The 26,397-nt window shown below is 47.8% G+C and overlaps 1 protein-coding gene across 2 annotated transcripts in view; it reads left to right on the forward strand.

Annotated features, from left to right (window-relative positions):
• The window catches only part of HKDC1 (hexokinase domain containing 1), a 47,357-nt gene that overhangs the window by 19,982 nt on the left and 978 nt on the right, over nt 1-26,397 (forward strand). For both annotated transcript variants that reach the window (XM_003903849.4, XM_021943405.2), the window contains 12 exons: nt 629-728; nt 3,140-3,323; nt 5,991-6,146; nt 7,260-7,493; nt 8,395-8,699; nt 10,231-10,376; nt 10,474-10,593; nt 15,549-15,644; nt 15,838-15,937; nt 17,265-17,448; nt 19,491-19,646; nt 25,084-25,317. In XM_003903849.4, the coding sequence (XP_003903898.1) occupies nt 629-728; nt 3,140-3,323; nt 5,991-6,146; nt 7,260-7,493; nt 8,395-8,699; nt 10,231-10,376; nt 10,474-10,593; nt 15,549-15,644; nt 15,838-15,937; nt 17,265-17,448; nt 19,491-19,646; nt 25,084-25,317 (2,015 nt within the window). The remainder of the gene's footprint in view (nt 1-628; nt 729-3,139; nt 3,324-5,990; nt 6,147-7,259; nt 7,494-8,394; nt 8,700-10,230; nt 10,377-10,473; nt 10,594-15,548; nt 15,645-15,837; nt 15,938-17,264; nt 17,449-19,490; nt 19,647-25,083; nt 25,318-26,397) is intronic.

Raw genomic sequence — 26,397 nt, forward strand, 5'->3', positions numbered from 1 at the left:
GGGAGGACTTGGCCGAGTTTGTGCCTGCTGGCTGAGATGTCCCCGTGGGTGAGGACTTTGGTGTTTTCTCCTGGAAATGCCACTGCTCCCAGGATAAACATGCTTTCCTCGATGTCTTCCCAGGGTCCCACAAACAAAGGCTGAAACCTGGGTGTGATGTGTGCCTGTAGTCTCAGCTACTCGGGAGGCTGAGGCAGGAGGATCACTTGAGCCCAGGAGTTTGAGGCTGTGGTGTGCTATGTTTGTACCTGTGAACAGCCATCACACTCTATCCTGGGCAACATAATGAGACCCTATCTGTAGATTGAAAACTAAAATTTTTTAAATTAAAAAAAAAACAACAACAAAAAGCAAGGGCTGGAGTCTTGGTGGCCTGTCCCTCATATTTCCACTGCAGAGGCCTTCACCCGCAAAGCAGGAGGACGGGCTCCCGCTTCAGCTCCCGTTGGCTCTTTCTCTCTCCTAGACCCCGAGCCTTGATGAGGCCTTCCTCCTTCAGACAGGCCTAGCAGGCAGGATCCAGGGATGTCTCAGCAGCCACCTTCCCTGCCCGCTGCCTCTGTGGGGAAGGAGGGAGGGAAACACCTCCTTCCCACCCGCTGATGCCCTCTGGCCTTGTGTTCGGCAGGACATGGACGTGGACATCCTGGCCCTGGTCAATGACACCGTGGGGACCATGATGACCTGTGCCTATGACGACCCCTACTGCGAAGTTGGTGTCATCATCGGTAACTCAGTTGGACTGGTGTTTTGAGGGTGGGGCAGAAGGGACTGTTGGGGATGAGTGAATTCAGTGGGAAGGGCACTGACACTATTTAGGAGAAGCAACATAGGGACATGAAAAATTCATTCATTCACTCATCCATTCATCCATCATTCAGCAAGTGTTTACTGAGCACCCGCTGTGTGCCGGGCCCTGGGCTTGGCACTGGGTTCTGAGTGGGGAGTTCCTATGCTCCGGGAACTCTCAGTGGGGAGGTAGGTGAGAGGCCCAGAGAGCATAAACTATTAAGATAATTTCAAGTGGTGGTTAGCGTGATAAAAGAAAAAAAGACACCAAAGAGAGTGATGTGACTGTGAGTGAGATGAGGCGTCAGGGAAGCCTCTCTGAGGGATGGCATTTGAGCCGGGACCTCAGTGATGCAAACCAGGGGGCAAGGTAGAGGTCCGGGGGTAAGGAGTCCCTGGCAAAGGAAAGAGGACACCCACAGGCTTGGAGACGGGAAGGGGTCCAGGGAGGGGGTCCTGGGGGAACCCAATAGCCAAGTGGTGTCTGGATGAGGTGAGTGAAGGCTGAGAGTCAGAGGCCATTCAAGCGAGAGGGAGTGCACAGACTGGGCAGATTGCACAGGATGTGGACACAGTCACTGTAAGGTCACCGGCTTATCCCCTGAGGGAGACTGGAAGGCACTGGGGAACTCTGGGTGGGGGATGGATAAATGGATGCCCATTTTATTTTTTTTATTTGAGACGGAGTCTTGCTCTGTCGCCCAGGCTGGAGTACAGTGGCGCAATCTCGGCTCACTGCAACCTCTGCCTCCCGGGCTCAAGCAATTCTCCTGCCTCAGCCTCTCAAGTAGCTGGGATTACAGGTGCCCACCACCACGTCTGGTTAATTTTTTGTATTTTTAGTAGAGATGGGGTTTCACTGTGTTGGCCAGAATGGTCTCAATCTCCTGACCTCAAGTGATTTCACCCACCTTGGTCTCCCAAAGTGCTGGGATTACAGCCATGAGCCACCACGCCAAGCCGGATGTGCATTTTTTAAAAGCCCATTTTGGCTGCTGTGTGGATAATCAATTACTGGGGACAAGAGTGGAAGCAGGGCGACCATCCAAGAGGCCACTGGACTGTCAGGCAAGGTGCACTGCAGCTCTGGACCGGGAGGTTGTGGTGCAGTGGGGGTGTCCAGTGGGTGGTCTCCACACCAGAGCCAGGGGATCTGCTGGAGGAATGTGTGGGAAGGCATTTGGGGTACAGTAAAGCTGAATGGCTCTGACTTATAGGTTGTTCTTGAATATCCCCTTCTCCTTTTCCCATTCCTTTACCCCTCCTGGGGAAAGTTCTTCTGAATTGCTTTTTCTTAATGTCCCTCAAGACCCTCCTCAGCCTGGCTTTCCCAAAGGGCAGGTCTTTAAAGCTGAGGGACATCTGCCCTTCTGTTTCCAGGAGCCTCGGGATGGATCAGGCCTTTGCCAGTCATGGCACCCGTCTGTCACTGTGGCTGCATCTGGTAACCACAGATTGGGGGGCCACGCCTAAACAGTGTCTGTGCATTTCTGAGAAAAGCTTTTTCCAAACATTACATTCTGTTTTTCTACATTTCTCATTTTCCATGTTGGCATTTAAAATACTCACACCAGAGTATCAGCCAAGGAAAGATACTAAAAAAAAGAAAAAAACCCCCGAAAATTCAAATAGCTTTATTGAGGCATAAAAGTCCTCCGATTTTAGGTGTACGATTCAATGATTTGTAGTAAACATACAGTTTTGTAACCATCACCACAATCTGATTTTAGAACATTTCCATCCTCCCAAAAGAGTCCAAAAAGATGGTGCCCACTTGCAGTCATTCCCCAGCGCTCAAGTGTTTGAGGCATTTCCTTGGAGCGATTTTGTGTTTTGCATAATGGAGTGTTGCTTTCTTAGGTGGTAGCTAATCACTGTCTAAGATAAGCATGCAGCTTCTGCTAGAAACAATTTGTGGCACGCCATAAGTAAAGAATATTTTTAGTACCAAATAGAGAGGAAGCTAAGTAGCTTAGGGAAAGAATTTTCAAAATTACCCTGGGTTGGTGATTTTCTGAAAAAAATATTTACAAGATTAGCTTCATATATCATCCTCTTGTAAGAGCGCTTCGTCAGCTTTCATCCATATTCATCAGGGAACTTCTTCACAATTGACTCCATTCAGAACCGCAAAGCCTGAGCACCCTGAGAAGTGCAGACTTGACATGTCAGCTGTTTTCCCCATGTGCTCGGGGCTTGCCCAAGCTGCTTCCCCCAGCGAGAGCCGGCCCCCAGGGCATGAAAAGCACTTTGTGGTACATTGAGGAGGACTCCCCAGCCGTCAAGAGTTCTCTGTCTGTGCCCAGCTGGGAGCCTTCTCTCTGCATATTCTCTCTGATCCCTGGTTCAGGAACAGGCACAAATGCGTGTTACATGGAGGACATGAGCAACATTGACCTGGTGGAGGGCGACGAGGGCAGGATGTGCATCAACACAGAGTGGGGGGCCTTCGGGGACGATGGGGCCCTGGAGGACATTCGCACCGAGTTCGACAGGGAGCTGGACCTCGGCTCTCTCAACCCGGGAAAGCAAATGTGAGTTCCATTCTGCTGTTATCTGGGCATCGGCACCAGGCAGGGCCCAATCACTCAGGTCCCCTGGCTGCCTGGGAGGCTCTCCAGCTGTGACTAGCTATCCATCACAACTTTCTTTCTTTTTTTTTTTTTTGAGACGGGGTCTCACTCTCTAGCCCAGGCTAGAGTGCGGTGGCCCGATCTTGGCTCATTGCAACCTCCACCTTCCAGGCTCAAGCAATCCTCCCACCTCAGCGTTCAGAGGAGTTGGGACTACAGGCACGCGCCACCATGCCTGGCTGATTTTTGTATTTTTTGTGGAGTTGGGGTTTTGCCATGTTGGCTAGGCTGGTTTTGCACTCCTGAGCTCAGGCAATCCTCCTGCCTCAGACTCCCAAAGTGCTGGGATTACAGGCGTGAGCCACCATGCCCGGCCCTGTTACAACAAATTTCTAAGGCATTGCTTGTATTTCAGTTTCATTTGACAAATGAGGAAATAGGAGCCAAGGACATTGAAAGATTTCCCTAAGTCATAACCCTAATAACCCTAATTCTAATTCAGTCAGTATTTCTGGGTTACGTATGTGCATAAAAGGCGCTGAAGATAAGAGCACTCGGACGTGTGGCCACAGAACACACCTGGGCAGCGAGGAGAAGGCAGGCGCAGCCGAACTCCTCGTGTTCGCATGTCTGCCGGCCGCCTTGCTTTCTCGGAGGCCTCATCACTCAGCAGGTGGGGGCTCTGGCAGGACCTTCCCTCCATGTTTGCTGTCCATTTTTATTTTGATGCTCAAATTGTTTCAGATTTGGGCAAAGGAAGCCCCTGAAGCTGGCTCCTGTGTCCTTTTGACATGTTCCATCACTCTTTAAGTACTTCCTTATTTCCTGGCACTGTAAGATGTTCCCGGCTCATGTCACACTTTCCTAGCCCCAGCCCTGGAATCAGTCATTTTGTCAAGACATGCGGGTGAATTTCAAGCACCTTCTAGGAGTGATTCGAACGCTAGAACTGCCCACCCAGGAAGCACATTCCTCTTTGGTGGCGCCTCCTCCAGGCACATGCCCATGCTCTAGTGACCCAGAGCAGTCATGTGCCAAGGACGTGGTGTCCATTTTTTGAATTTTATCATCTTCACCCATGTCCATTTTACTTAAAATAAATTCTATTCTTTCCAGGCCTGGTGGCTCGTGCCTGTAATCCCAGCACTTTGGGAGGCTGAGGTGGGAGGACTGCTTTAGTCCTGGAGTTTGAGACCAGCTTGGGCAACATAGTGAGACCAGTCTCTACAAAAATAAAAATAAAAAAAAAATTAATCAGGTGTGATGACAGATGCCTGTAGTTCCAACTGCTCAGGAGACTGAGGTGGGAGGATCACTTGAGCCTGGGAAGGTCCAGGGTGCAGTGAGCCGTGATTGTACCATTGCACTCCAGCCTGGGCAACAGAGCAAGACCCTGTCTCAAAAAATATGTATATATATATTATATTCCTTAACATCCACCCTAAATTTCTTTTGATTGTCTTCTGTTTTTTTAATGTTCAAATACTTTTTTTTTTTTTTTTTTGAGATGGAGTCTCACTCTGTCGCCCAGGCTAGAGTGCTGTCGTGCAATCTTGGCTCACTGCTACCTCTGCCTTCCGGGTTCAAGCAATTCTCCTGCCTCAACCTCCTGAGTAGCTGGGATTACAGGCATGCGCCACCATACCTGGCTAATTTTTTTGTATTTTTAGTAGAGACGGGGTTTCACCATATTGGCCAGGCTTGTCTTGAACTCTTGACCTTGTGATCCACCCGCCTCAGCCTCCCAAAGGGCTGGAATTACAGGCGTGAGCCACTGCACCTGGCCTGTTCTAAGACTTTTTATAGTGAACTATACAAGGTAGATTATGACATAGATTGTTCTTGATTTTGGGTCTTATTGTGTTTGGAAAATAAGCATTATATTTAGGCCTGGTCCGGTGGCTCTCATCTGTAATTCCAGGGATTCGGGAGGCCACAGCAGGAGAAACACTTGAGGCCAAGAGTTTAAGATGAGCCTGGGCAAAAAAAAATTAGCCAGGTGTGGTGGTGCACACCTGTGGGAGGCTGAGGCAGGAGGATCACTTGAGGCCAGGAGTTGGAGGCTGTTGTGAGCTATGATTGCACCCCTGCACTTTAGCCTGGGTGACAGAACGAGACCCTGTCTCTGATGATGATGATGATAATAATAACAATAATAATATTTAATAGTCTGCCTGGGAAACAATTAGGAATTGTTGGTGTGCAGACTTGGAGTAAAGCTGCAGGTAGCCATGGGGATCTTAAATCCACATTGTTGTAGAGCCTCTCTGGGGCTGTCCAAGCCCGTCTCACAGGCACAGAATCTTTCTCTCTTGGACAGAAGTTTGATGTAGGAGTGGGAAGCATCTGAGTGTGAAATTTGACTTGTCGCATCATGTTTGAGTGATTTTGGGAAAATACCCAAAGTCTATGAAATTGAGAGTCCCTATGCTTGATGTGAGAATGGTACCCATGGCCAGGGTGATTTGAGACAAAAGTTCTTGCCATCCAGCACTTTGTGAGAGGGAGGAATCTTAGCTTAGCCCTCTCCCATCTGCTCCTGCCTGCGGGCAGTGGCTCCTGGTCTTTGGGAAATGATGCAGCTTAATCAAACGGGCTTCGTCCACTGATCTGTTCACCAACATGCAGGTTTGAGAAGATGATCAGTGGCCTGTACCTGGGGGAGCTTGTCAGGCTTATCTTGCTGAAGATGGCCAAGGCTGGCCTCCTGTTCGGCGGTGAGAAATCTTCTGCTCTCCACACTAAGGGCAAGATTGAAACACGGCACGTGGCTGCCATGGAGAAGTAAGCAAGTCCCTCTGCCTTGGCTCCGTGGAGAGTTGGGATGGGAGGCCCAGGTGTGGGGTGCTCGGTGTGGTAGGACAGCAGGAGGGACTAGATCCTCCTTCATCAGGAGGATTTCAGATCTGGTCATGGCTTCAGATGGGTTAGCAATTTCTGCCGTGACCCAGATGAGAGCTTCTTGTTGATTTCATCAGTGAGGAACTCTGATGTCGGAGGGCCACCCTCTTCCCAGGTTCTGCTGCCTTCTTCTTAAAGTGGTAACTTGTAACATTTTTAGGATCACAGATCGTTTTGAGAACTAGACCCTTAGCCCCGAAAATGTATATTCACACACAAGTTTGCTTACAATATCAGGGCATCCTTGGACACTAAGCCCATGTGTAGAATCCAAGTCCAGAACTCCTGTGATAGCAGAGCCTTCTTGACCTACTCCCATCAGGAACTGGCTTTGAATGTGGTGATTTGAGGCCTTACACACAGGTCTCTCGCATGGGGAGCTGGCTGGTGAAGGCTGCAGGTGAAGGCGACTGGTCCCTGTGTGACTGCATTGCCGTCCAGCACATCTGAGGGTCCTGCTTCTCAGGCTTAGTAACCCTGGTATTGCCTTGACTTTGTGATCAGTTTAGATTCTGAGCTCAGCCGTGTGGCGCTGACCTACAGCATCTATGTCTATGCAGAACTAGGCAGGGACAGAATTTCTGTGAAAGTCAGCATAGCACAGGGTGATTAAAAGTGTGGTTGCTAGAATCTAACTGCTGAGTTCAAATCTCGGCTCTAGCCCTTACTAGCTGTACGGCCATGGGCAAGTTACTCACCCTTTCTGCACTCACATCTCTCATCTGTACGATAGGGTAATGACGGTGCCTCGCGCAGGATTTGTGTAAGTGTTGAAGGAGTTAATACGTGTAAAATCCTTAGACAAGTACCTGGCTCATGGTGACTGCTCAGTTAGTGGCAGCTGCTACTATCAATGTTGATATTGTTATTTTTATGTTATTACTATGGGCCTGTCTGTCAATTTTCACAATCCTGAGAGGTGGGGAAGCTTGTTCGCCCAGGAGGATACCAATGGGATGGAGAAGTGTGGTCTGCTCATTCCTGTTGCCTGGCCAGGTATAAAGAAGGCCTTGCCAATACAAGAGAGATCCTGGTGGACCTGGGCCTGGAGCCATCTGAGGCTGACTGCATTGCCGTCCAGCATGTCTGTACCATCGTCTCCTTCCGCTCGGCCAACCTCTGTGCAGCAGCCCTGGCAGCCATCCTGACACGCCTCCGGGAGAACAAGAAGGTGGAACGGCTCCGGACCACGGTGGGTGTGGACGGCACCCTCTACAAGATCCACCCTCAGTGAGTGCCGCCTGCCAGCCACGCCCCCACCAACGAGTCTCCCTGGAGCAGGGCCCCAGTGTCTTCTGGACTATACTGCTTCTCCGGGGTCTGGAACCATCAGCCCCTCTTGTTGGTTCTGAGATTACAAGGGAAAGGGTGAATCCAGGGCCCACATTCATCGGCTGGCTGGGTTGCTTTTGGGGATTACTCTTAAAGAAATATTCTGCTAAAGCCAGTTGCCTAATTAGGAATGCCGTCCATCCATGTATCTATGTCCTTCCATCCATCACCCGCCCATTCATCTCTCCATTCATTCTTCCATCTAGCCATTATTTACTGAACACCTACTATGTGGTTAAGCCTGGGAAGTAAGATACACCTAATCATAGACAGGGAAAAACAGAGATGGCACAGGTTGCCAAGTTTATGGGAAGGGTCCTGGTAGGAAAACACAGGGAAATGGGAATTTTCCAAAAGGAAGGAGAATGAAAGCCCCTTTGGCTACCAGGGGTGGACGTGGAAGTCAAGTGGAAAGAGCCTGGAAAGAGCTCAAGTCCCTGGAAAGAGCCAAGAAAGAAAATCCTTCCCTTTGGACAGAAATGATTCTGTCCAAAGAATCATTTCTTTGAATGAATCATTTCTTCTGAATCAGAAATGATTCAGCCAATACATTCTGCACAGACTGGTTGAAATGTTCATTGACAGAATAGGCACTTCCCTGAGCCTCCCAAGTGCCTTCCACTGCCCCAGCTTCTTAGTCCCTCCGTCCTGTCACCCCCTCCCCTCCCTACCATCAGCAAATAAAGGGCTGAGCCCTGGCCCCCCAGGGCCCTCTGGGACCAGTTCACTGCTGCCCCTGGGTCTTGCCTGAGTCTGGCCTTTATGATTGCTCAATGTTTTGCCATCATCCCTGCTTCAGGTACCCAAAACGCCTGCACAAGGTGGTGAGGAAACTGGTCCCGAGCTGTGATGTCCGATTCCTCCTGTCAGAGAGTGGCAGCACCAAGGGGGCCGCCATGGTGACTGCGGTGGCCTCCCGTGTGCAGGCCCAGCGGAAGCAGATCGACAAGGTGCTGGCTTTGTTCCGGCTGACCCGAGAGCAGCTCGTGGACGTGCAGGCCAAGATGCGGGCTGAGCTGGAGTATGGGCTGAAGAAGAAGAGCCACGGGCTGGCCACGGTCAGAATGCTGCCCACCTACGTCTGCGGGCTGCCGGACGGCACAGGTGGGCCAGCACAGCCTCCCTCTCTGAACAACCATCCAGGGCTCCCGTCAAAACTCCTCAAAGCCAGTGAGGTTCTTGGTTTTTAGAGACTTAGGTTCACGTCTCTAATAGAGGGCAGGAGTAGGTAGAAGGCTAGTATTCTTTCTACATCTGTTGGCCTTGGTTAACCCAAGGCATTTGAAGTAAAAAACAAAACAAACAAACAAACAAAAAACACAGAAAACCTACATTAGGTTATGTGTGCGCACTTAACGTGTGTGTGGATGAGAACATGAGTGCACCCCCGACCCCCAGATCCTGACCCCATGGACTTTGTTTCTGATGCCTGGGATTGCCTGGGCTTGTCTCCTGCTGCTTCTCTGGCTCTGTTCTCTTCTGTGGCTTGGCTGGCTTCCCTTTCCCTCTCATCACTTCTGCCCCCAACTTCTCCAACCCTTGATCCTTCTGGTCCTCGGTGCTCAGCCAAAAGAAGCCACTAAGTAGTGAAGTCGGTTCTTCAGACAAATTATTTTACCTCTTTGAATCTCACGAGACTCTTCCAGAAATAATGACCTTAGTAAAATGCTTTACATCTTATAATTTGCTTTTGAACCTTTTATTTCATTTCATCCCCACAACCACTTGGAATGTTGCCAAAGAGGGAATGGTTCCCATTTTATGGATGCCATAACTGACTCTTACGGAGGCAAGATGAGCTACTCAAGGTCTAACAGCTATACTTGGGATCTCTTAACTGAGAGCAGTAAGACACTATTTTATTTTTATTTTTATTTTTATTTTGAGAAGGAGTCTCACTCTGTCACCTAGGCTGGAGTGCAGTGGCACAATTTTGGCTCACTACAAGCTTCGCCTCCCGGGTTCACACCATTCTCCTGCCTCAGCCTCCTAAGTAGCTGAGACTACAGGTGCCTGCCGCCACGCCCAGCTAATTTTTTGTATTTTTAGTAGAGATGGGGTTTCACTGTGTTAGCCAGGATGGTCTCGGTCTCCTGACCTCTTGATCCGCCCGCCTCGGACTTCCAAAGTGCTGGGATTATAGGCGTGAGCCACTGTGCCCAGCCAGAGGCCCCTTGGGTATCTGAATCATGCACGTCCTTGACTGGATGCCCCGCACTGTTCCTTGTGGCTCCAGTGAAGCTGAAAGAGCCTTCAGAGGTTCAGTCTCATTTTGCATATGTGGAAGGAAAGGACCTTGCCTCTCTTGCTCAAGAAAAGAAGCCGTTTCTCAGAAGCCCCAGGTCCCTTGACTCCAGGCCAGGCCTCTTTTCACAGCACTTCACTGGTGATAGTGTATGTGGTGCCTGGGCATTTACCACAGAAGTGGAGGCCAAGGAAAGCAGCCTGGCCTCACGCAGGCTCAAGATGCTGCCCAGGGCCCAGTCACTGTGCACGGTGGCCCGCACGACCCTCTGGTCTTTGAGGCCCAGGAGTGCAGGCCCTGGGTGTGCTCTGCTCCAGCGTCTCCTCTTCCTCCCAATGCCCCGACACGAGTCCCTGTCATGGAGTGCAGCTGCTGCTTTCTCCATCACAGAGAAAGGAAAGTTTCTCGCCCTGGATCTTGGGGGAACCAACTTCCGGGTCCTCCTGGTGAAGATCAGAAGTGGACGGAGGTCAGTGCGAATGTACAACAAGATCTTCGCCATCCCCCTGGAGATCATGCAGGGCACTGGTGAGGAGGTAAGTGCTAGGCAAGGCCTTTGGGCTCCGAGGTGCCAGCCTGCCACCCTGCATCAATGTCCGCCCAGTGTGAATGCCGCTGTCTCTCTCTCTGCAGCTCTTTGACCACATTGTGCAGTGCATTGCCGACTTCCTGGACTACATGGGCCTCAAGGGAGCCTCCCTACCTTTGGGCTTCACGTTCTCATTTCCCTGCAGGCAGATGAGCATTGACAAGGTAAGACAGCCCCACCAGACTCATGGCCAGCCCAGTGGGCTTCGTTCCTCTACTGGGGCCATCTCCAGCTAACTCCCAGCCAGCCTTCATTTTTACAGGGATCTTGGGTTCAGGGCAGCTGGGAACACATGATAGAGAATTTCAACAATTTAATTTTTAATCAATTTATCACGATTTTTTAGATTGACCATTCACAAGAGAATTTAGAGTAGTATACAATAAAGGGACACATACATAATATTCCTACTAAAAGAGAGGTCGAATCATACTATGGAGAGAGGGAGGAAGAGGTAATGACCAGTGAAGTCCAGTTGTAACAATTGGGCAATAGTACGATCCGTGTCTTTCTGGACAGTCATGTAAACACGGAATTACAATGGGTTTTTATCATCCGATGAAAGAAAGCTTGCCAGTACATCACAAGAAATGCATTTCTTTCTTTCTTTCTTTCTTTCTTTTTTTTTTTTTTTGAGACAGAGTTGCGTTCTTGTCACCCAGGCTGGAGTGCAATGGCGTGATCTCGGCTCACTGCAACCTCTGCCTCCTGGGTTCAAGCGATTCTCCTGCCTCAGCCTCCCAAGGTAGCTGGGATTACAGGCACCTGCCACTACCACCAGCTAACTTTTGTATTTTAAGTAGAGACGGGGTTTCGCCATGTTGGCCAGGCTGGTCTTGAACTCCTGACCTCAGGTAATTCACCCACCTCAGCCTCTCAAAGTGCTGGGATTACAGGCTTGAGTCACCGTGTCTGGCAATAAATGCATTTATTTTCTAATATTAGTATCTCAGAAGCAATTGATCACACGGCCACTTTAGCCAACACTGAAGAACATCATAGTTTATCATTTTAATAGATAATTCATAAATATGGAGACATTTATCACAAAGTCTTTCTTGTAATTCTAGGGTAAAAACACCCAGGGTTGTCCGGGTGTGGTGGCTCATCTCTGTAATCCTAGCACTTTGGGAGGTCGACATGGAAGGATTGCTTAAGGCCAGGAGTTCAAGACCAGCCTGGGCAACATAGTGAGACCCCATGTCTTAAAAAACAAACAAACAGACCAGGAGTGGTGGCTCACGCCTGTAATCCCAGCACTTTGGGAGGCCGAGGCAGGTGGATCACGAGGTCAGGAGATGGAGACCATCTTGGATAACACAGTGAAACCCCGTCTCTACTAAAAATATAAAAAAATATTAGCCGGGTGTGGTAGCGGGCACCTCTAGTCCCGGCTACTTGGGAGGCTGAGGCAGGAGAATGGCGTGAACCAGGGAGGCGGAGCTTGCAGTGAGCCGAGATCACGCCACTGCACTCCATCCAGCCTGGGTGACAGAGCGAGACTCCGTCTCAAAAACAAAACAAAGCAAAACAAAACAAACCGTAGCCAGGCATGGTGGCACGTCCCTGTGGTCCCAGCTACTCGAGAGGATGAGGTGGGAGGATCACCTGAGCCCAGGAGATTGAGGTTCCAGTGAGCTATGATCACACCACTGCACTCCAGTTTGGGCAGCAGAGACTCCATCTCTATCAAAAACAAAAACAAAAACATACACAACAAGCAGGCCAAGTACAGTGGCTCATGTCTGTAATCCTAGCACAGTGGGAGGCCAAGGTGGGAGGATCACTTGAGTCCAGGAGTTTGAGACCAGCCTAGGCGATATAGTAAGACCCCACCTCTAAATGTGTGTGTGTGTGTGTGTGTGTGTGGTGTGTGTGCGTGTCTGTGTGTAAAAACAAAAAATCACCCAGGCTTAACTTTATGTGTAATGAATAAAGGTTTTTTAACTGGAAAGCTAAGACTCAGGTAGGTCAGCAATATGTGTTTTTTGCACGGTTTTTCTGGTAAACTAGCTTGACCAAGAGGTAGAGCTTAGAAGTGGGGACTAGACACTGGGCTGAGCTCTTAGACTCCGCAGAGCTCCAGTGGGTCATGGGGCCTCGGCCTGGTGCTGACGGTGGGCGAGTGAGGCTGGGCCTTTGCATGAGGCTGGGGCAGAGCTGTCTGTTCTGCAGACGGAGAGAGACAGTTTGCAGCCTCTGCCAGTGCCCACACAGAAAACCTCCGGGCAAGAACATGTCCTTCTTCAGGGGCTTGGGAGCAGGCCCAGATGTGGCTACACAGAGAGGCGCAGTGTCCTTCCTAAGGTCAGGAAACACAGTGGTCAAGAGCACAGACTCTGGGGCCGTGGGCTCCTGTTTTGCAGCCCTGTCTCTACTGTCCCCATCTGAATAACCTTGAGCAGATTATTTAACTTCTCTGAGGCGTGGTTTCCCCGTTGGTGAAAATGGAGGAATACGGTGAGGACTAAATGAGCTCGTGTGTGTAAAATGCATAGCATGGTGTCTGGCACCTAGCAGGCCCTCAAATCCTAGTATCATCCTTCACTCTCGAGGCAGCATAGGATTGAAATTCAGCCTGGAAAAGGCCGAGAGGAACCTGGTGCTGGTAATGGTAGTGAGGGAGGGTGCGCTGTCACCAGGGCCTGACATCGTGGCAGTGACTTCTCTGCAACCCCTGGCCTCCGCTTCACAGACAGACTCACCAGCTTGTGGAGAGGAGCTCTCTGTCTTTCTGATAGACTCTCATCAGCCCAGCTTCCAAGACTGGCATAAAGCAGCATACAGCTTCCTAAATGTATGGGAGAACTCTGGTCAGCTCAGCAGGTCAACCAGAGAGCTCAGGACAACAATAAGGGTAGCACCAAAGACGCACTAAGATTTTGTCCAGGGCCAGGAGCAGTGGCTCACTTCTGTAATCCCAGCACTTTGGGAGGCTGAGGCGGGCAGATCACTTGAGGTCAGGAGTTCAAGACCAGCCTGGCCAACATGGTGAAACCCCATCTCTACTAAAAATACAAAAATTAGCTGGGCGTGGTGGCAGGTGCCTGTAATCTCAGCTATTTGGGTGGCTGAGGCAGGAGAATCGCTAGCACTCAGGAGGTGGAGGTTGCAGTGAGCCGAGATTACACCACTGTACTCCAGCCTGGGCAACAGAGAAGACTCAGTCTCAAAAAAAGAAAAATAAAAAGTTTTTTATTTTTGTACCATTTTCTTATTGTGGTAAAATATACATAACATAAATTTCCCACTGTAACTATTTTTTTAAATACACACTTCTATGGCATGATGTACATTCACATTCTTGTGCAGCCATCAGCACCATCCATCTCTTAAACTTTTTCTTTTCCATCTGAATTTCTGTACCCGTTAAGCACTGATTCCCTCGTCCCCCTTCCCCTACCCTTAGCTTCTCTGCTTATTGGCTGTGTGACCTTGGGCAAGTTATTTAATCTCCCTGTTCCTTGGTTTCCTCATTGGAAAATGATCACAAAAATAGAACTCGTTTTATAGGTGTGTTTCGTGGTTTTATTTTCGCGTAATTATATTCAAGGAATATTTTGCTCAGTGAAGGAATGTGGCAGATCCATATAAATGGCCTGGAAGGGTCTGGAAGATACATTATTGAATTAGAAAAAAAAATTGCAGTAGTTCACACACAGTATGAATTTATTTACTTAAAAATATGTGTAATTTCACCCCTGAAAGAAGAAATGGGGGGAAAAAGAAAAAAAATACTAATAAGTGGAAAAGAAAAGTTATGGAAGGATTAATATCCGACTAATGGCAGAGGTTACCTCTCAGATTGGGAGGATAGGAGTTGAAGGGAACTCTATCCTTGTCAGTAACATTTTAATTTTTTACACTACTAATGCATTCCTGCATTGCTGCTGCCATTAAAAATTAATACACCATCCAGGAGGGTGCCGTGTGCAGCTGTCTGCGGTCCTGACTGGGCGCCAGGACACAGCTACTGCTCCTGACTCAGGACACTGGGCCTTTGGGCCTGTCTCCCAGCAGCTCTGAAGGTGTCGTGAAGACACAGTGAAGAGGGAGGGGAGACCCGTGGGCAGCTAGAAGCAAAGACACCCAGGGCTGGGGAGAAAAAAAGAGAGACATCAAAAAATACATTAGTTTTGTGTAACTGAAATTAATAAGAGAGGTTTCCCAGTTGGGAGTGTCTCTCTAATGTTGTACACATACCAACCGGAAAGGAGCCAGCCAGGGGCCCAGTTTCCCAAGAACTATGGAGGAAAGGAGAGAGACTGGGGCTTGTGGGCTAATGGCCTCAGGGTGAGGTGGCATCCAGTCACTGGGCTGATGGTGCTGCCATCAGATTTTCTGACTGCCTTTCCTGTCCCAAGTCTAGACACCCCAGCTCTGCCTGCCTTCAGCCCACCCTGGCTTTCTAGGTGATGGAGTCCAGCGCTAGACTAACTCCTACCTCAGGCTGACAATGTAACTTTGGGCTTCCTTTTGAGAATTAAAAATACTACTTTCAGGCCAGGCGCACTGGCTCACCCCTATAATCCTAGCACTTTGGGAGGCTGAGGCGGGCGGATCACTTGAGGTCAGGAGTTCGAGACCAACCTGGCCAACATGGTGAAACCTCATCTTTACTAAAAATACAAAAATTAGCCAGGCGTGGTGGTGCATGCCTGTAGTCCCAGCTACTCGGGAGGCTGAGGCAGGAGAATCACTTGAACCCGGGAGGTGGAGGTTGTAGTGAGCCGAGATTGCGCCATTGCACTCCAGCCTGGGCAACAAGAGTGAAACTCCGTCTCCAAAAAAAAAAAAAGGAAAACAAACAAAAAAAAAGAAGTAGGATCACTGTGATCCTAGGCCTTTATTCTGTGTAATCATGGCCAGGGAACATGATTTGACCCTTGACGAGTATGAATTGCTGCAGTGCTTCCACTCAGTGGTAGGCCTTGCCTGAGTGTGGTGCTCTGTAGATGCTGCTGTGCCCAGGGTTAGGGCTGTGGAGAGGGAGGCAGAGTCAAAAGCACATGTACTTGACAAGCAGCCAACTATAGTGCCTTGCATCTGTTGGATGTTGAGGTTGTGCAGTGGTCCTAGCAAACATTTGCTCAAATGAATTTCCCCTCCTTTCTTTCAGGGAACACTCATAGGGTGGACCAAAGGTTTCAAGGCCACTGACTGTGAAGGGGAGGACGTGGTGGACATGCTCAGGGAAGCCATCAAGAGGAGAAACGTAGGATGTGGTGTTGAGGCTCATGCCTGCTCTTGCCGCCTTCCCCAGGCCCCTCTGCTCTGCTATCCTCTGCCCAGTTCCTGTGACTGGTCTCTGCCTGCCTGGGGATGACACGTGCCTCCTAAGCCTGTTTGGCACATTCAACTCATAGTAGAGCTGGGTTTTTGTTTGTTTGTTTGTTTTGTTTTTTTAGGAATTTGACCTGGACATCGTTGCAGTTGTGAATGATACAGTGGGGACCATGATGACCTGTGGCTATGAAGATCCGAATTGTGAGATTGGCTTGATTGCAGGTAAGTGGTCAGGCATGGCCCATTGGCCTAATCCCACTGGACCCGTTGATGGTTCCCTTTTAACAATGTGAGAGGGTGGGCATTGTCCCGTTATACAGAGGCTCTGCCCAAGGCAGAGATGAAGTTACAATTGCGATTCCAGGTCACCAGGTTCTTTCTCCATTAAGAGTCCTAAGCCAAGGTCATCCTTTCTATTGAGGAAGGATAATGACACAGGAAGAAGAGATTTTTAAATTAGGGCCTTGGGGCCGATTGTGATGGGGGGAAGGAGACTACAGTTGGATCCTCTTGACCTGGGGCTGAGGGAGCTATTGTAGATTTTCACTCTGGCTCCAATGTGCACCTCTTCTGTTCTCTGAATTCTTCTGCTTCTCGGGGTGCACAGGAAGGAGAGGAGCTGGAAAGAAACTTAGAAGAGGGGAAAGGAGTGGCCTGATACAGGGATTTTAGGGGTCTTTGGGAGAAGTCTGGCAGTGAGTAAGGCCGAGGGTAGATTCTAGGGGGATGCTGTCTCTACCAGGGGTAGAATGGGTAGGATTGGAACAGGTGGAGATGGGGATGAAAGGCATTCCAGGTGACAGGCACAGGCTAAGTAATGATAGAACCTAGAAAAGTTGTTCCATTTGATCATCTGGGCTTTCTGGATATAAGCAGCAGGTGGAACAAGCAGGTGGGGATGTACTGAGCTATCTCCCATGCCAGGTGAGAGGTTTCCTCTCACTCTAATTCTTACCAGCTTTGTGAGCTTGGGCAGGTGGCTTATTCTGTCTGACTTGAGTTTCTTCATCTGTGGGAGGGATTGGGCTAGATATAGGAGGGCAAAGAGGTGAGGCCTGTTGATTGACTAAAATACTTGCCTGGACTGCTGTGCTGAGAATAGTTCTGAGGCCAAGTCATGGGCAAGGAAGAAGAGGGTGGCTAACAGATGCCAAGCATTTGTTTATCCAAGACTAGATGATTCCTCATGGTCCCTTCCAGCTCTGACTGCTAATTTTACGACTGCTTGGAAGCTTTGTGTGCCTATGGCTTAACAGTAATGATGATAATGATGATGAAGTCGGCAGCTACCATTTATTGAATGCTTACCATGGAAGGAAACTTAAAAATATCACTTCATAAAACCCATTATTTCCTTCTCAGAAATGAAGAAACTGAGCCTGTGAAAGATGAGATGCTTGCCCAAGGTTAGCCAGCTATGACTGTAAAGCTGGAATCACATCCAGTCATATCTGACTCCAAGCCTAAATTCTTATTTGCTGCACTCTGCTGCCTTTCTAAAACCTGGTGGTGTCTTTGAAGACTAATGTTCTTTCACAATTCCTTCTAGGAACAGGCAGCAACATGTGCTACATGGAGGACATGAGGAACATCGAGATGGTGGAGGGGGACGAAGGGAAGATGTGCATCAACACAGAGTGGGGAGGATTTGGAGACAATGGCTGCATAGATGACATCCGGACCCGATACGACACGGAGGTGGACGAGGGGTCCTTGAATCCTGGCAAGCAGAGGTGAAGAGGGTGGATGTGTGCATTTATGTGGGTTGTGTAGTGAACAACACTACGAGACCTAAGGGGGTACCATAGACAGCATAGCTTTGTTTGCTTATTACAGCTGTCGAATGTCAGTGAAATACCTATTGGAACAAAAGAAAAATATTATGACAAGTTTGCAACAGGTAAAAGGGAAAAGTCCCTTTTTCTAATTACCATAAGGCCCCATAAGGTCTAGTGGTGGTTCTGGAAGTGAGGCAGAGGCTGCCAGCATGTTCATTCGCCAAGGGCATGGTGACTCAGTGACCCCTCTTGGGATGGGCTTTTAGTAAGTCTCTTTCAGAAGCCAACATCTTCAGGCCTTCAAGAGCTGGCTACTAGGTTGGTGACCTTCTCTGGGAGTGGGGAAGTGGCCACCTGTGATGGATGAGAATGCTGATTCTTGACCATGATGTCATGTCCTACCATGGGTCACAATCACTTGTGAAGTGTATTCCAATAACTAACCACACGAAAAATACTGAAAATAATGAATGGTTTAAAAAATAAATTAGAGTAGATTTCACTTGCATTCTGTTATTATGAGAGAAAGGGATAGCAGAGATAGAGCTGGCGTGTGATATTAGTCCATTCTCCCGTTGCTATAAAGAACTACCTGAGACTGGGTAATTTATGGAGAAAAGAGGTTTAATTGGCTCACAGTTCCACAGGCTGTACAGGAAGCATGGCTGGGGAGGCCTCAGGAAACTTACTATAATGGCAGAACATGAAGGGGAAGCAGGCATGTCTTACATGGCTGGAGAAAGAGGAAGAAAGAGTGAAGGGGGAGGTGTTACACACTATTAAAACAACCAGATCTTGTGAGAACCCACTCACTATCACCAGAACAACAGGGGGCAATCCGCCCCCATGATCCAGTCACCTCCCAGCAGGCCCCTCCTCCAATACTGGGGATTGCAATTCAACTTGAGATTTTGGTGGAGACATAAATCCAAACGATATCACATGCTAAAACTTGATTATTAACCCAGGCCCATCCCCTAGAAGAGGAGTTGGCACACTTATTCTGTAAAAGAACAGATAGTAAATGTTTTAGGTTTTGCAGGCCATATGGTCTTTATTAAAACTAAGCTCAATGTCTTAATATAGAAAATAATGGGAAACATAGATTTATTGTTAGGGGTGCTATCCAAGTTGAGAGCTTGAGCAGATGGGAAATGTGAGGGGATGCCTAGGCCATGGACACCTTGGGAACTGTTGAACTGAGAACGTTGTCTAGGAAGAGGCTCAGAAAAGACCGAGACTGGCCCTGGTGGTTTCTCTCCCCTTTGGCATCAGTCTTGTAACTGGAAGGCAGGTGAGTTGTGGTAAGCCCAGCTGAAGCAGGGATTGCTCCAAAAAGAAGGGACCTTCCCTCTGAATCCTAAGTTGGGGCATCTGAGTATCACGGCTCTTCCCAAGGGGCAGTTCATTCTAATTAGTGTTGTGTCTGCAGCCACTGAAGGCTCACATTTTTGGACTGAGGTTTTAAGGGGCAGCACCTTTGAACTTGTCTTGAAACCACCATTGTTTGTTTGTTCTGGTGTTAATCCCTTAGACTGATGAGGTCTTGAGCAGTGAAGAGAACCCAAGCCCAGCACATAAATGCTTTCCATTTGACTCTGCAAGCAGTGGGAGTCTGCCTCTGTGTCACTGTTGTTAATGATGATGTGTGTCACCATTACACATCCTGTGCAGAGTGCCTGGTCAGTACGAGGCCCCTTTTCTCTCTTGCTCTCTTGGCCCTCATGGAGCTCACAGCCCAATAGAAAGGAGGAAGGGAATTAATGCTTTTGAGCACCCCTGGTGCATGCAGACAGTTTCAATGTGTTAACTCACAGAGCAGAATCTCCAGTGGAACAGATTTGTAACACAAAGCCAATGAGCATTGGCTTTGGGGCCAAGACCAGGGACTAACTTTTGCTTAGCGCCCATGCGTGGTTCCAAAGCCTGGCCTTCTCACATCATGTGGTCTTCTGCATTGCATGTCTGTCCCAACCTTATCCCTCTTCGCCAAACAGATATGAGAAAATGACCAGTGGGATGTACTTGGGGGAGATTGTGCGGCAGATCCTGATCGACCTGACCAAGCAGGGTCTCCTCTTCCGAGGGCAGATTTCAGAGCGTCTCCGGACCAGGGGCATCTTCGAAACCAAGTTCCTGTCCCAGATTGAAAGGTGACCTGTGATCAAGTTCATCATGAGGCTCTGACTGGCGTATGCTGCCACTGCGCTGGGGTTGGGCCAATTTGAGGTTTAAAAAGAAAAACAGAAAGGCCCTGGCTGGACAAGGGATTGCCTCCTGGGGCTGCTCTTCTCTTTCCAACTGATTCAGGATCACAGCCTCGAGGACCATGTGTATAGCACTCTGGGGCCTGCAGCCCGCCTGGGTCTCAGAATGTTTAGCAGAAATGACTAAGTCCTCCACCAAGCTTCCTAAATAGTTACACAGGAGTTAGATTAAGGCTAAAAAATAATCCTCTTTTGTTCCTGAAAAAATCAACCACATGATTTTTGCATATTATATTTCCTTTTTAAGGTTTTTTTTTGTTGTTGTTGTTTTTTTTTTTGGTGACAGGGCTCACTCTGTCACTTAGACTGGAGTGCGGTGGTGCAATTGCAGCTCATTATAGCCTCTATCTCCAGGGCTCAGGTAATCCTCCCACCTCAGCCTCCTGAGTAGCTGGGACCACAGGTGCACACCACAATGCCCAGCTAATATTTGCATTTTTTGTAGAGATGGGGTTTCCCCATGTTGTCCAGGCTGGTCTCAAACTCCTGACCTCAAGCAATCTGCTCACCTCAGCCTCCCAAAGTGCTAGGATTACAGGTGTGAGCCAGTGCGCCCAGCTCCTTTTAAGTTCTTGAATGCATGCAAACATTTTTCATAATCATAATCATTACATTTATCACTCTGTGTATTATGTTTTCAGTGTTTGTTCATGAAAATTTTCATTTAAAATTCTGGTTTTTGTTTTTTTAATTATTTTGAGACAAAGTTTCACTCTTGTTGCCCAGGCTGGAGTGCAATGGCGTGATCTCGGCTCACTGCAACCTCTGCCTCCTGGGTTCAAGTGATTCTCCTGCCTCAGCCTCAGCTGGGATAACAGGCCTGTGCCACCCGGCCCAGATAATTTTTTGTATTATTTTAGTAGAGATTGGGTTTCACCACGTTGGTCAGGCTCGTCTTGAACTCCTGACCTCAGGTGATCCACCTGCCTCGGCCTCCCAAAGTGTTGGGATTACAGGCGTGAGCCACCATGCCCGGCTATTTTGTTTTTTATTATACAAAGTCTTAAGCATATACAAAAGTGGAAAGAGAGGTAAAGTGAGCTCAATATTTCCATCACCACTTTCAACAATAATAAACTCATGGCCAAACTGGGCTCATCTATACAGTCCTGCTGTCCTCATCCCCAGGATGGGTTAATTTGAAACAAACCCCACATCTTACATCAGTTCATCTGTAAATATTTCATAATGTATTCTGAAATATGAGGGTTCTTAATAAAACATAACTACAGTACCATTATCACACTTAAAAATCTAATGATAAACCTCAGTCTCACAAAATGTCCTGTTAGCATTCTTATTTCCTGAATTGCCAAAAATTAATGGTTTTTACAGTTCTTTTGTTTGCATCAGTATCCAGACAAAGTTTACACACTGCATTTGGTTAATATGTTTAAATAATCTCTTTTAATCTATGGGTTTCCTCTCCCTGTCTTGCTTTCCCTTGCCATGTATTTGTTGAAAAAACTGTTGTCTTATCCTATGAGTTTCCTGTATTCTAGATTTTGTGGATTGCAGCATTTAGCATTTTCCTCTGTCTTCTTGTATTTCCCAAAAACACTTAGTTTAGACCCAGGTGCTTAGTTAGATTCAGTAGTTAATTTTGGACAAGAATATTTCTTAGGTGGCATTGAGTTGTCTGTCTGTCTCTCTTTCTTTTAGGATGTTATCAGTCATTGATGCATATTGCCTGGATCTATTATTTCACTAGACATCGTAAATGGTGATGATTCCTGCAGTTATTAGCTGGAATACTTCTAGAAAGAGGAACTTTCCCCTATCAACTCTTTGGTGTAATTATCACTTTGAATGGCTGCATATTATACTATGTTACTGTACTATAATTTACTAAACTTTCCCTTTAGTATAGGATGTCTAGTTTATAATTTATAAATTCCTGTTATTCTGAGTAACCGTAGTTGTTCTTTTAGTACACATAGTCATTTGAATATTGCAAATCATTTCGTCAGTAGTAGAAACATTTGGTTAAAAGAGTATTTCCCCATGGGTGCAGTATTTTTTTTTAAAAAAAGTAGTTTCAATTTCCATCACCACCAGTTATGTACAAATATGTCAGTTCCACTGCTTTTTGTGCTAGCACTGGCTGTTATCTGATGCTTTGTTTTTGGATTTTATCTCCATTTGGGTTCATTCATTTAATTCTCCTGGTCTTTATGGTCAGATGCCCACAAGTGAAAAATCACTTTCCAGTGGGGGAAAAAAGAAAACACATTATACATGAAAGTGGTGTACGTAATGAGGTAAATCAGATGGGCTGTTTAAGGGGAGTTCTTATTGTTTAAGGAGAGGATGGCGGAATCAATAACACCAGCAGCGATTATATATTTTTGGGGTGTTAACTAGCAAATGCTCAGCATCCTTCTCCTGTCTAGTCTTCACCCCATCCAATCTGAACAGATGGGTTAAAAATCATCATGTTTGGTGACCAAAGGGATCCTATTTTGCTGTGTAAAACAGCTTCTCTCTCATGAGCAATAGATAAGCAAGTTTACTTATCTTTGCCTTGCTTTTCTTTTTTCTGTAATAAAAGGAAAGTTGTTCCTAGACAAGCGCAAGGTGGTAACACTCTTATACCCCCAGAATTATTTGCTTCTGCTGCACAAGAAGTGTCTGTTTTGAATGTTTTGATTTCTACAGGTTGTTGTTTTGTTTTTTTGTTTTCTGAGACAGGGCCTCACTCTGTTGCCTGGGCTGGAGGGCAGTGACGCAATCACTGCTCAGTGCATCCTCAACCTCCCGGGTTCAAGTGATCCTCCCACCTCAGCTGCCACCACTGCTTCTCTCCCCTGCTTCCACCCACTGTCAAGTAGCTGGGACTACAGGCACACACCGCTACACCTAGCTAATTTTTGTATTTTTTGTAGAGATGGGGTTTCACCATGTTGCCTAGATTGGTCTTGAATTCCTGGGCTCAAGCAATCCACCTGCCTAGACCTCCCAAAGTGGTAGGATTACAGGCATGAGCCACCATGCCCGGCCAGGTTTTGTTTTTTAAAACCTTCCTGGAATAAAAAGAAAATTATCCACCTAGTGCCAATGGGAATTGGTAGGTGCCGTGCTAACTGCAGCCCATTTCAAAGCAGTTTGTCAAATGGATGGGACAGTGTTCTCAGGGGGAAGGTCCCTGAATTTACAGTCTTAGAGCTTGAGTTTTAAGATTTATCTCCACTACTTAACCTGTTTATGCTGCATGAGCTGAGGCAGGTTGTTTCACCTCTTTGCATTCCAGTTTCCTGCTTCATAACAGAAATAATTGTCCTGTTGCTTAACTCCCAGGATTGCTCTGAGGATCAGGAAGGGAATGTACTTGAACTAAGTAAGCTGTCAAAGGCTGGACCCAGGAAGGAATTGCAGGCTTTCTCTTTAGACACACCAACCTTTTTTCCTTACTATACAAATGTTATTCATTCATTTTAGAGAATCTAAAAAATACAGATAAGCAAAAGAAGAAAAATAAGGATTAAGCTAGGTGTGGTGGCTCACGCCTGTAATCCCAGCACTTTGGGAGGCCAAGGCAGACAGATCACCTGAGGTCAGGAGTTCAAGACCAGGCTGGCCAACATGGTGAAACTCTGTCTGTACTAAAAATACAAATATTAGCTGGGCATGGTGGTGGGGCTATAATCCCAGCTACTTGGGAAGCTGAGGCAGGAGAATCACTTGAACCCAGGAGGCGTAGGTTGTGGTGAGCTGAGATCATTGCACTCCAGCCTGGGCAACAAGAGCGAAATTCAGTCTCAAAAAAAAAAAAAAAAAAAAAGAAATTACCTGTAATCCTCCCAATGTCTGAATAGATTTCCTTACATGTATGTGGGTGTGTGTGTGTCTTTTTTTTTTTTTTTTTTTTTTTGAGACGGAGTCTCACTCTGTCGCCCAGGCTGGAGTGCAGTGGCTGGATCTCAGCTCACTGCAAGCTCCGCCTCCCAGGTTCACGCCATTCTCCTGCCTCAGCCTCCCGAGTAGCTGGGATTACAGGCGCCCGCCAACTCACCCGGCTAGTTTTTTGTATTTTTTAGTAGAGACGGGGTTTCACCGTGTTAGCCAGGATGGTCTCGATCTCCTGACCTTGTGATCCACCCGTCTCGGCCTCCCAAAGTGCTGGGATTACAGGCTTGAGCCACTGCACCCGGCTGTGTATCTTTTTTTATCTTGGCAAGGGCAAACATTAAAATAAAAAACCAACATTATACCATGCATAGTATTTTATAATCCATTTTTTCACTATGTCATTATGTCATGAAGATTTTCCATGGCATCATCTTTTTTTTTGTTTGTTTTAGAGATGGGGTCTTGGGGTCTTGTTATGTAGCCCAGACTGGTCTCAAATTCCTGGCCTAAAGTGATTCTCCTGCCTCAGCCTCCCAAAGTGCTGGGATTTCAGGTGTAAGCCCCTGTGTTGGCTACAAACTCATCTTTAAGATCTACGAAGAATTCTCCTGTTTGGCTACACCACTGTTTACCTGCTGAATCCCCTGTGTGGTCATACAGGTTGTTTCTCAATTGTCTTGATAACACTCCTCTTCTCTAATTATTACCTGAGACAGTCAAGGATACAACTTCACATCGCTTAGCGTGGGAGTCAGGGCTCCGTTTAAGTACCATTAGTTCACTGTGAGATGACCGGGGTCTAGACCTGAAGCCAGCCTGCCCCGTGATGGGTGTTTCTCTGCATGTGTTTACAGTCCTACCTGGTTCCGATTCTCTAAGGTTCTGGTTGTATTTTGTATATTCATGTATTCACTTGCTCATTGAATGTACCCTGCTGGCTACTACTGAAAATACAGTCTTACTATCAAAGAGCAGAGAAATCAGAAAAAGGGAAGAAAATGAAGAGAATCAGAAAAAGTTAAATAGAAGGAAAGTTGGCCTCCAATTGAAGGGGGCCAGCGTATGAGAGTTGGCACGGTTTGTGGCAAAGTGTGAGAGGTGGTGTGAAAAGGGTTGAATTTGAGCCCCTGCTCTCTAACGAGAGGGCACAGCCCTAGCAGGCTGAGCCACAGCCTCTGCTTCTGAAAAACAGGTACCTGGTGTGTTGGTTGCTGCAGCTCATGTGGCTTCTAGTGAGATCATAGATATGAACATGCTGAACACCAGAGGCATTCACACTTTATTTTTTAAAGTTGATGGAACTTCCAGGGGTGGTCTCTACTCCTAAGCCTTTCTGCTCCAGCCTAGCCATTGCCTGGGTCAATTTCTCTCCACTCCTGCAAGGGCATCTAAGAATGGGAAGGCTGTGGGTTGCATTGAGCACATCCCAGGATGCTGGGAAGGAGGTCCTGACTCCCTGCTCTATTGCCTGCAGCGATCGGCTGGCCCTCCTCCAGGTCAGGACGATTCTGCAGCAGCTGGGCCTGGACAGCACATGTGAGGACAGCATCGTGGTGAAGGAGGTGTGTGGAGCTGTGTCCCGGAGGGCGGCCCAGCTCTGCGGTGCTGGCCTGGCCGCTATAGTGGAAAAAAGGAGAGAAGACCAGGGGCTGGAGCACCTGAGGATCACTGTGGGTGTGGATGGCACCCTGTACAAGCTGCACCCTCAGTGAGTGCCCACGAGAGGCGTGGCGGGTGGGGCAGCAGAGGTGCTGGAGACCAAGTGTGGACTTGGCATAGCCTCCTCAGCCGTGGCATGGGAAGATGCATCCCCATTCTTTTAGGAGTGCTGTGTGGTCAAGCCACCTATTCAATCTGACAGACAAGGTGTGAGCCCTGGTGCCTCTGCTACTGGTAATACGGTGTGGGAATGTTAGCTGATCTCTCTAAACCCCAGGTTCCTGATCCACAAAAGGCCGGCACTAATAATCCCTACCACATAGGGCTAAATGTGTGAGGTTGAAATGAGTGAGTACATGTAAAGTGCTTCACACAGAGCTCAAGAAATGTAAGTTGGCTGAGTGCAGTGGCTCATGCCTGTAATGGCAGAGACAGGAGAATCCCTTGAGCCCTGGAGTTTGAGACCAGCCTGGGCAACACAGGGAGACTCCATCTCCACAAACATAAATAAATAAAATACAGTCTGGGCGCAGTGGCTCAAGCCTGTAATCCCAGCACTTTCGGAGGCTGAGATGGATGGATCATAAGGTCAGGAGATCGAGACCATCCTGGCTAACACGGTGAAACCCCGTCTCTACTAAAAAATACAAAAAAATAGCCGGGCGAGGTGGCGGGAGCCTGCAGTCCCAGCTACTCGGGAGGCTGAGGCAGGAGAATGGCGTGAACCTGGGAGGCAGAGCTTGCAGTGAGCTGAGATCCAGCCACTGCACTCCAGCCTGGGCGACAGAGCGAGACTCCGTCTCAAAAAAAAAAAGATAAATAAACAAATAAATAAATAATAAAATAAAATACAAAATGAACAAACATTACAAATATTAGCTGGGCATGATGGTGCATACCTGTAGTCCCAGCTACATGGGAGGCTGAGCTGGGGGGCTTGAGCCTGGGAACTTGAGACTACAGTGGGCTGTGATGGCACAACTGCACTCTACACCCTGGACAACAGAGTGAGACCATGTCTAAAAAAAAAAAATTAGAAGAAGAAGCTGTTTAGAGCCTTGAAAAGCAAACCAAAGGGAAGAAGCTAAAGAAATTAGATTATGATCATTTATAAATGTGCTGATTCTAC

The sequence above is a fragment of the Papio anubis genome, chromosome 11 (genome assembly GCF_008728515.1).
Source record: "Papio anubis isolate 15944 chromosome 11, Panubis1.0, whole genome shotgun sequence".
In the NCBI taxonomy this organism is placed as follows: domain Eukaryota; kingdom Metazoa; phylum Chordata; class Mammalia; order Primates; family Cercopithecidae; genus Papio; species Papio anubis.